This window comes from Caretta caretta, chromosome 2 (genome assembly GCF_965140235.1).
Source record: "Caretta caretta isolate rCarCar2 chromosome 2, rCarCar1.hap1, whole genome shotgun sequence".
Classification (NCBI taxonomy): Eukaryota; Metazoa; Chordata; order Testudines; family Cheloniidae; genus Caretta; species Caretta caretta.
In genome coordinates this window covers 268,579,232-268,588,755 of record NC_134207.1, presented here as the reverse complement: position 1 = coordinate 268,588,755, position 9,524 = coordinate 268,579,232, and the positions used below count along the sequence as shown (strand labels likewise).

The 9,524-nt window shown below is 54.5% G+C and overlaps 1 protein-coding gene across 7 annotated transcripts in view; it reads right to left on the bottom strand.

Moving 5' to 3' along the window:
- Window positions 1-4,727: 4,727 nt before the first annotated feature.
- The window catches only part of LOC125632971 (zinc finger protein 783), a 64,346-nt gene continuing 59,549 nt past the window's right edge, over window positions 4,728-9,524 (bottom strand). For 5 of the 7 annotated variants that reach the window (XM_075124667.1, XM_048841987.2, XM_048841986.2 and 2 more), the window contains 3 exons: window positions 9,023-9,139; window positions 8,400-8,513; window positions 4,728-7,104 (listed from right to left, as the gene is read on the bottom strand). In XM_075124667.1, the coding sequence (XP_074980768.1) occupies window positions 5,600-7,104; window positions 8,400-8,513; window positions 9,023-9,139 (1,736 nt within the window). In that variant the 3' untranslated portion in view covers window positions 4,728-5,599. The remainder of the gene's footprint in view (window positions 7,105-8,399; window positions 8,514-9,022; window positions 9,140-9,524) is intronic. The other 2 variants (XM_075124666.1, XM_075124668.1) reach the window with 1 other exon arrangement.

Below are 9,524 nucleotides of genomic sequence, written 5' to 3'. Positions count from 1 at the left end.
TCAGAGGGGCATGGGGTATGGGGGGGGGGGTCTGACAGTGTCTTCCAGCCCCACCTACGCCATGTTGTTCACATGGACATGGAGCCAGGCGCTGGTTTCCCTGAGCCACCTCCCAGCCCGTGTCCTGCTCTGGGTGGGGTTGGTAAAAGTCCCTGTCAGTGGAGGGGGATGTTCCTGCTGTAGGCCTTGTCTACACGGGGAAGGGCTTGCTGACAGTGCTGTTGCGGTAGGGCCGGACCAGCAAACCCTGCTGATGGCAGGCACAGCTTCTACTGGCAAAAGAGTGTGTTTGCTCAGCCACGGGGGGAGAGGAGATGGAATGGGGTGGACGAGGGCACGTGGGAGAAAGGAGAGCAGAAGCGTTGGAGGCAGCTCCTTGAAGGGGTGGGAGGAAATGGGAAGGCAGAAAAATGGACATGGCAACTTCATGCTTTTGTCTGGTGTGCAAACAAAGAATGTAAGCCCTGCCCTGAGTGGCTAGCAGGGATGCACCTTGGGAAAAGAAAGGGGCTTGCAATGGGTTTGAGGGCTGACTAGGAGGTACCTAGCATACTCGTAACAGGGAGGACTTTCCAGGCACACAGGGTGGAGAGACAGCAGGAGCAGCGAAGGCTGACAGGCGAGGGAATGGGGGGGGGAAGTGCAGAAAAAAGTCTAAGCTCTCCTAACTTGCTTGCAGAAGTCCTGCAATAAATACAAACCTCCCCTTGGGGCCTTTCACCCAGGCCTGGGTGAGTCCTCACGGATCTAGCCAATTCTGGTCGCTATCTGGAGCGCCGGAAACTAGAGGGGTACAGCACACATGGGGGAAAGGAGAAAGTGGCTTGGGGACCCGCTAGCTTGTGCTGTCTGTCATGGCACACAGACCCTTATGTTCTGGGTGCCTTGTGACGTCACTTGACGGGTGGCCAGCTAAATGAAGAATTTTGGGTCCTCTGGCCTCAGCCACAGGAGGTTTCGGCCCCCAGGGTGGGTGCGTGCGGGTAGCCTTGCCCTAGCCATTGAAGCCAGCAGGTTGGCTAGCCTTGCGCTGAGCAGGGTGCACCACGTGAGGCCTGAGTGCCGCGTGCCCAGAGCCTGGTCTACACTAAGGCTCCTGGCGAGTCGCTTCAACAGTGAGCCCGTTTGGGGGGAAAGCCTACTGTAGGCACAGCAAGGGCTGCCAGGCCAGCCTCTTCTGCCAGCACGAACGAACAGGGTGACCCCAGTGAGGAAACAAACGACAGGAGGTGGGTGAGCAATTGTGCCATGGCCATGGGACTTTTTTGTCCAACGCTGTTTGCCGTCCCTGGCAGCTGTGGGTGAGGGGTGACCTCCAGCTGGCTCCGCGGGCCACCTCCCAAAGCTGCCCTCACAATTGCAGCAGAGGCCAGACTCAGTGCCCTTTGGGGAGGGGGGTCACGCCTGCTCTGGGCAGGGTGGGGGAGGCTTTGCCACACCTGCTCTGTGGATAAATGTGGGACCTTCCATTGAGTGAGCGTCTGAGCTGGACCAAAGCCGGCTAAAAAGACTTCTTGGGGGAGGAGCCGCTTAGGGCAACGCCCCCGGGGAGGCAGAGGGCATGTTGGGGCCAGATGGTTCCAAGCAAGGAGGTGCTGCTAGCCTTGCTGTCCAGGAAGAGGTGGGGCTGCCCCGAGAAACCCAGGCCCAGGACAAAGAGAGATCAGCGAGCGAGTGAGCGTGGCACCTGCTCAGGGCAAAGGCTCCGCAGACAAGAGTTTCCTAGTGAGAAAGCCATGTCCTCCTGCCCCCCAGAAGATGGAGGGGGTTGCACCAGGGAGCTGCTCATAAGAATGACCATACTGGGGCAGATCAATGGCCCATCTAGCCCAATAGCCTGTCTCTGACAGTGGCCAATGCCAGGTGCTTCACGGGGAATGACCAGAACAGGGCAACAATTGAGGGACCCAGCCCCTGTCGTCCAGTCCCAGCTTCTGGCAGTCAGAGGTTTAGGGACACCCAGAGTTGCATCCCTGACCACACTGGCTAATAGCCAGTCATGGACCTATCTTCCATTAACTTATCTAATTATTCTTTGAACCATTATACTTTTAGCTTTCACAACACCCCCTGGCAATGAGTTCCACAGGTTAACTGTGTATAGTGTGAAGAAATACTTCCTTATGTTTGTTTTAAACCTTCTGCAAATTCATTTCATCGAGTGACCCTGGGTGCTTGTGTTATGTGAATGGATAAAACACTTCTTCATTCACTTTCTCCACACCATTCATGATTTTATATCATATGGGCTCCATTTAACCCTAGGGGTGCAGGCCTGCAATGTGCATCTGTGTGCCCCGGGGGGCTGATGTACCATGCCATGTTTATACCTTCCCCCTCCCCTGAGAGTATTGCCTGGGGCACACTGCCCCCTCCCCAGCCACCACTGCCCCTAGTTGCCAATGTGTCCAGCCGCCACCAGCCATTGGAGCGTCAGGGTGATTCTAGGCCTGAGTGTCAGATGGGGAATGCAGATCTCCTCCCACAGCGGTTCGATCATCAGTAAGTGGGAAAGGGGGAAGCGTTAAGACGTTCTTTCCACCCTGGATTAATTCATCAGAGTGCTGGTGCCGAAGGAATCCATCTACACTTAAAACATATCAGAACAGCTGTGAACGACACCCCTCTGCCCAGCCTAGCTCTGCTGCCAAAACCCAGCATAGATGCAGCTGGACTGACAAAAGGGGGCTTCTGTTACTGAAACTAACAGCATTCAGGATGGTGTTTCTGTACCAGCTTCTGGTGGTCTACACTACCTGCATGGGGCAGAGGGAAGCAGGTCCCTGCCCTCCTCCTGTCTTCAAGCAGAGGAATTTTTAAGCAGAGCCAGTTTGGAGTAAGTGAAGCTCAAAGCAGGGTGAGATATCTCTTGCCTTTTAACTGTTGGGGGGTGAAGCCAGAACAGTGATTCTCAAACTTTTGTACTGGTGACCCCTTCACATAGCAAGCCTCTGAGTGCGACCCCCCCTTATAAATTAAAAACACTTTTTCATATATTTAACACCATTATAAATGCTGAAGGCAAAGCAGGGTTTGTGGTGGAGGCTGACAGCTCACGTCCCCCCAAGTAATTACCTCCCGATGCCCTGAGGGGTCCCGACCCCCACTTTGAGAACCCCTAAGCTAGAACATCCCATCAGGTCGATGGCCCTGTATTTCCCAGAACGATGTTTGCAACAGTGACACTGTTGACTGCTGGTTAGCTTGTGATCCAGTAGGACGTGGCCTGTGTTAGCCCCCAAGGTGAGCACCCAGCAACAGGCAGCTAACCGTGTTTCTCCTTCCCTGGAGACCCAGGCAAGCACACAGCTGTGGTGCAAGAGCCAAGTTAGTACACTGTTGCCTATGCAGCATAGATAGGGAACCCCCTCGTGATGCCCGGGGTTTGGTTTGGGCTCTTCTACAATGAGCAGGCTTGAAGGAGAAGGATATGCCAGAGTTCACTAGTCCCTGTGAACAGAACAGCTACACTGAGTCAGACCGATGGTCCATCTAGGCCAGTATCCAGTCTTCTGACAGTGGCCAAAAGGGAATGAACAGAACAGGGCAATTTGGAGTGATCCATCCCATCGTCTGACTGTCAGAGGCTACAGAGCATAGGGTTGCATCCCTGCCCATCCTGGCTAATTGATGGACTTACCCTCCCTGAACCTGTCTAGTTCTTGTTTGAACCCCGTTACAGTCTTGGTCTTCACAACATCCTCTGGCAAAGAGTTCCACAGGTTGACTGTGCGTTGTGTGAAGTAGAACTTCATTTTTTTTTGCTTTAAACCTGCTGCCTATTAATTTCATTGCGTGACCCCTCGTTCTTCTGTTATGGGAAGGAGTAAATAACATTTCCGTATTTACTTTCTCCACACCAGTCACAATTTTATAGACCTCTGTCATATCCCTCCTTAGTCGTCTCTTTTCCAAGCTGTAAAGTCCCAGTCTTATTACTCTCTCCTCATATGGAAGCCCTTCCAGACCCCTCAGCAGTTTTGTTGCCCTTCTCTGTATCTTTTCCCATTCCTATACATCTTTTCTGAGATGCAGTGACCAGGACTGCACGCTGTATTCAAGGTGTGGGCGCACCATGGATTTATATCAGGTCATTTTGATATTTTCTGCCTTATCTATCCCTTTCCAAATAGCTCCTAACATCCGGTGCTTTGGGCGCTCTAACTCCTGCTGACGCACTACAGAAGAGCAGCCCAGAATGCACCAATACAACCCCAGATAGGCCCAGCGGTAGACCTGCAACCATGGGTATGATCACAGCTGCTCTGCAGGTAACTGTCACCTGTCATCTCTTCAGGGAGCCAAGGGCCCCCCCAAACAAACAAAAACCCAGCTGTGTAGACAGGCCTGAAAGCATCAGAAGCTTGTAGCTGCAGGTCTCATTTGAGGGAGGCCTGCAGGCGGCTACTGGGAAGGTAAATAGCTCCTAGCCAGAGCAGATCCGCAGTGTGATTAGCAGAGGAGGGCCGAAGCACCAACCTTACGCTGCACTGTAACTAGCGCTGCTGTGGCGGACGCAATGCCTGCTCTGGAGAGTTCTCACAAGCACCCACGCTACTCCTAGGTCGGGCAATGTTCATCGGAATTGAGCTTGGCCCCAATTCCCCCACTGCCCTTTTAACAGCTGAATTACGTGGTTTGACCTTTAAAGTGAAATACTCCTAGAGTCTGCCTTCCTGCGGCAGCTCCAGGACCTGGGACAGAGTCATCACACCTTACTGACACGCTTTGACCACCCTGCACCCAGCTTAACTTTATTTTTTGCTGCTGCTCCAGGGTATTTGAGGGTACGCCCCCACCACGAGTTGCAGTGGGAAGCAGGAGTGTCACAAATAGAACAGTCACAAATAGAACAGAAATCACTGCTTCAAGTGTACCAATCGCTTCCACGGACGGGCAAGCGAGCCAGATGCTGCATTCCTGCTCTCACCCGCCAGGGTGGAGCTCAGCTTCCCTTTCATGAGGGCTGAAGGTGGTGAGGCAGAGAGGTAAGAGCATAGGCGGCCTGTATTGTAGACCTGGTTCTGCCTCTGGCTTTCAGGCCCGTCTCAGCCTCGCCGCACCTCCGAGTCCCCAGCCGTACTGACTGCAGGAAGCCGCCCAGCGCCAGCAAGCAGACCGCATTGGTCTGTAGCACTGGAGGACCTGGGGGACAAAGTACTGTTAACCCAGCACACCTGCCGACGCTCACTCCCAACAGCCTGTGTGCCACTTCTGCAGTCACGTAGGAAGTCGTTCACGTTACAGCAGCATTCTGCGACAGCAGCTCGTAGGCCTGCCCTGCACCATCCCCGCAGAGCAGAGCCTGCTGGCGACGTTCCCGCTGGCGGTGTCAGCGGTCAGGAGACTGTTCGTACAAACAAAACAGCTGTGGCCGCTTAGACGCTTCCAACGCATCGTTCAGTCCGTTGTGGAGTCTCTACCCCGGGCCCGGCACGTAACGGCTGCTTGTAGCTCACATTCAATACAGTCTTGCGTCACCATCCCTCGCGTCCAGCGCTCCCCTCCCATCCGGCATGCAGAGAGGGCGTGCGATTCACCGCAGCGTTTCACATGGAGTGGCTCTCCCATTGCAGCTCCCAAAGCAGGGCTCACCCCCCTACTCCCCTGTATTTTCCATTTTCGGGTACAGCAGTGGGCTCTTGAACTCTGTCCCCGGCGCAGCCGGCGTGCCGCCCAGCTGGCCGGCCTGCGCGCACTGGTGCAGTCTCAGGGACTGCTGGCAGCGGAAGCTCTTGGCGCAGGCAGAGCACTGAAAGGGCCGCTCGCCCGTGTGGATGCGCTGGTGCTTCAAGAGGTGCTCCTTCTGGACAAAGCTCTTCCCGCACTCGCCGCACGGGTAGGGCCGCTCGCCCGTGTGGATCATCTGGTGGCGCACCAGCCAGGAGTGGCAGACGAAGCTCTTGCCGCACTCCAGGCACTTGTAGAGCTTCTCCTTGGTATGGTTGCGCAGGTGCTTGAGGAAGTAGGGCTTCTGGGCGAAGCTCTTGCCGCACTGGGCGCACTTGTAGGCGCGCTCGCCGGCGTGGGTGTTCTGGTGCACGGTCAGGTTGGTGAGGCGGGTGAAGCTCTTCTCGCACTGGGCGCACTTGTAGGGCTTCTCGCCGGTGTGGGTGCGCCGGTGCTCCACCAGCGTGGAGAGGCGGCTGAAGTGCTTCTCGCACTCCAGGCACTTGTAGGGCTTCTCGCCGGTGTGGGTGCGCTGGTGCTCCAGCAGGGTGGAGAGGCGGCTGAAGCCCTTGGCGCACACGCTGCACTTGTAGGGCTTCTCGCCGGTGTGGGTGCGGAGGTGGGTGGTGAGCGTGGACTGGTGGATGAAGCCCTTGCCGCACTCGGGGCACACGTAGGCGCGCTCGCCCGTGTGGATGCGGAGGTGGTTGGTGAGGTTGGACTGCTGCGTGAAGCCCTTGCCGCACTCGGGGCACACGTAGGCGCACTCGCCCGTGTGGGTGCGGAGGTGGTTGGTGAGGTTGGACTGCTGCGTGAAGCCCTTGCCGCACTCGGGGCACACGTAGGCGCGCTCGCCCGTGTGGGTGCGGAGGTGGTTGGTGAGGTTGGACTGCTGCGTGAAGCCCTTGCCGCACTCGGGGCACACGTAGGAGCGCTCGCCCGTGTGGGTGCGGCAGTGGTTGGTGAGGTTGGACTGCTGCGTGAAGCCCTTGCCGCACTCGGGGCACACGTAGGCGCGCTCGCCCGTGTGGGTGCGGCAGTGGTTGGTGAGGTTGGACTGCTGCGTGAAGCCCTTGCCGCACTCGGGGCACACGTAGGCGCGCTCGCCCGTGTGGGTGCGCTGGTGCTTCACGAAGTGCTCCCTGCGGCTGAAGCACTTCCCGCACTCGGGGCAGAGATAGGGCCGCTCCGTCGTGGGGGCCCCCGGGGACACGGTGCTGGCTTTCAAGGGGCTGAAGTCTCTCTCGTGCTGGGTGGGTTTCTCTGGCATATGTACTGCCAGGGTCACGTTTGGCCCATTGGAGCCGTACTGACCCTCGCAGGGCAGGCTGTGCTCGGCACTATGGTAAATATTCTCTTCCGGCCTTTGGGCCGAGGTCCAATGAGGCTTCAGCTCCTGTGAATCTTGCTCCTTGTTGTTCTTCCAGCCGTCAGCTGGAACCAGGAGGGAAGGCAAAGGTAATTCACAGGACAGACTGGGAGAAATGAAACTATGCTGCATAAAGCAGTGGGGGAAATCAACTCTCTGGCCATGCATCAGAGACCAACTGAGGGGAAGGCTGGGCCTCTGGTTACAGCACTAGGGTCCTTCTCTGCCACAGGCCTAGGGCAGAACATAGCCTCTCTCCACCTCACTTCCTATCTGCTAGTGGAGAACAGCAATCCTGCCCTACCTTCCAGCGGCATGGGGAGGATAAAGACAAAGCTTGGGAGGTGCTCTCCATAAACCTCCCCAAAACTTCCTCATCATCCATCTTCAAATTCCTCTGCAAAACTCTCCTTTGCCATGACGCCACGCAGCCTCTGACACTTAGGCTGCACGGCCTGTCATACGGACCAATATTGCCCCTTGTTTTCCTGTCCTCCCCCATCTGTCTGTACCCACGTGTTGTCTCGTCTTACACTTAGATTGTAAGTCCCTCGGGGCAGGGACCGTCTTTTTGTTCTGTGTCTGTACATCGCCTAGCACAGAGGGGTCCCAATCCAGGCTCTTAGGTGCCACATTAATACAAATAATTAACAACAATAATAACGAAGATCCTGCAGGACTCAGATACTACAGGGATGGGTCTACCAAGAGACAGACCAATAGTTCGAGATGCAAAGGATGTTGGCATGTCTTTGGATACAAACCCTCCCTGCCACACAGGCAAGTAAGGTAAAGATTGATTCTATCTGCAATCATTACTGAGAGATTTCTCTCTAAAGGGAGAAACAAAACAGGAACTCCACAATAGGCCAAATTCTACACTCGAATGCGCCCATGCAGCTCCCATTGATCACATGGGCATGTACCTGAGAGAAGAATTTGGTTCAGTACCTCAGTGCCACTTGGAGCAGAGAGTCACCAGGCAAGAGAACCTAAGGGAGAACATTTCTTGTCCCTGATCCCTTCCAGTCAATCTATCCATGGATTTCTACAATGCTCACCTCCTGGGGTGCATCTGAGCACCCCAGGAGATTATCAGCACATCAAAGTCCTACAGGTGGTCTCACTCACGCCCCCAAAGAAGTCCTGCTAACATGTCCCATCCGAATGTTCAAAGGGATAAACTGCCCTGTGGGGTATGCAGCATCCTTCTTCCCATTGCAACTGAGGCCTGTCACAAAGATAATGCTGCTCACCCTGGACTACAGAAGAAGAGTTTTAGAACTATAAAACTTTTGTTCACGTTCTTGCTTTTAAACTAGACTGCCAGGATTCACAGTCACCTGAGCCTACCACACACCTGCCATGGGCTCTGTAGGGGCTTCTCTTTTGTCTGCATTCTGCTCCTCCTCAGCAATTGGCTCTTCCTCTTGTTTAATCTGAGCGGAGATTGCGAGGGTAGAAATCGCAGACTCTGTTCATTGAAAAGAGAGAGAGCTCAGTGAGGATTTTCTAACAATCACTGCCCGACATGAAATAAATAGCTTGTGCCTCCCGGGTGTAACTGGATAGCAAAGACTTAAATAACCCTTGCCACATATGCATCCAAGCCATATGCATCCGAGCCAAGTCTTATTGCTAATACAGCCCTCACTCCTTTTGAAATTGTTCCAAAAACCTTTCAAAATGATCCCAAGCCCCAAAAACCTCCATCTCCGGAGCAGGCAGTCATTGACTAGAAACCAGACATGCTAAAGAGGATATAGAGGAACCAAACCAAGTGGTCAAGGGCACTGACCAGTCCGCACACTCAAAGAGGAGGAGCTAGAGCCAGAAATAGTTTTGATTGGTAGAGACAAAATCTGACATAAGAAAACTACTGATTGTTTTTTAAGCAAGCAGCTCTAATGGCAGATGGAGGCTTGTTGAAGTTACAGCTGCTCGCTTCACCTACTGTTTCAGTCGATTTCAGCCAACCCTCACCTGTGCTGGGATCTGCAGTGGTTTCTCTTTCCTCCGACTCCTGCTGACCCCTCGCACACGGCTCTTCTCCTCGCTCAATTCGGGACAGGATGTCAGGTTTGGAAATTGCATAGTCTGCTTATGGGACAGGACATAGTGGTAATTAATAAACAGATAAATCACAATTCTTTGCTACAAGTTATTTTAAATCAATCCCCTTCTATCCCTGGAGGCGATCTGTACCTGACTGAGTGAAAAGCAACCCCCGCAAAGCACCTCCTACGCGGGATGTCGAAGCACTTCACAAAGAGTGGATGCATCTCAGCCACCTGGAAGCCAGAGGAGGACTGCCACAGCACCCCATGAAGAAGGAAAGAGATGGCAAGTGACATGCCCAAGGTCACACAGGGTCTGTGGCACAGCTGGGACCAGAACCCAGGTCTTGAGTTCCAGTTCTGCGTTTAGCCCCACCACCATCATCCCCTTACGTAGGGACATCAGTTACTTGCACCTCTTCTCTATG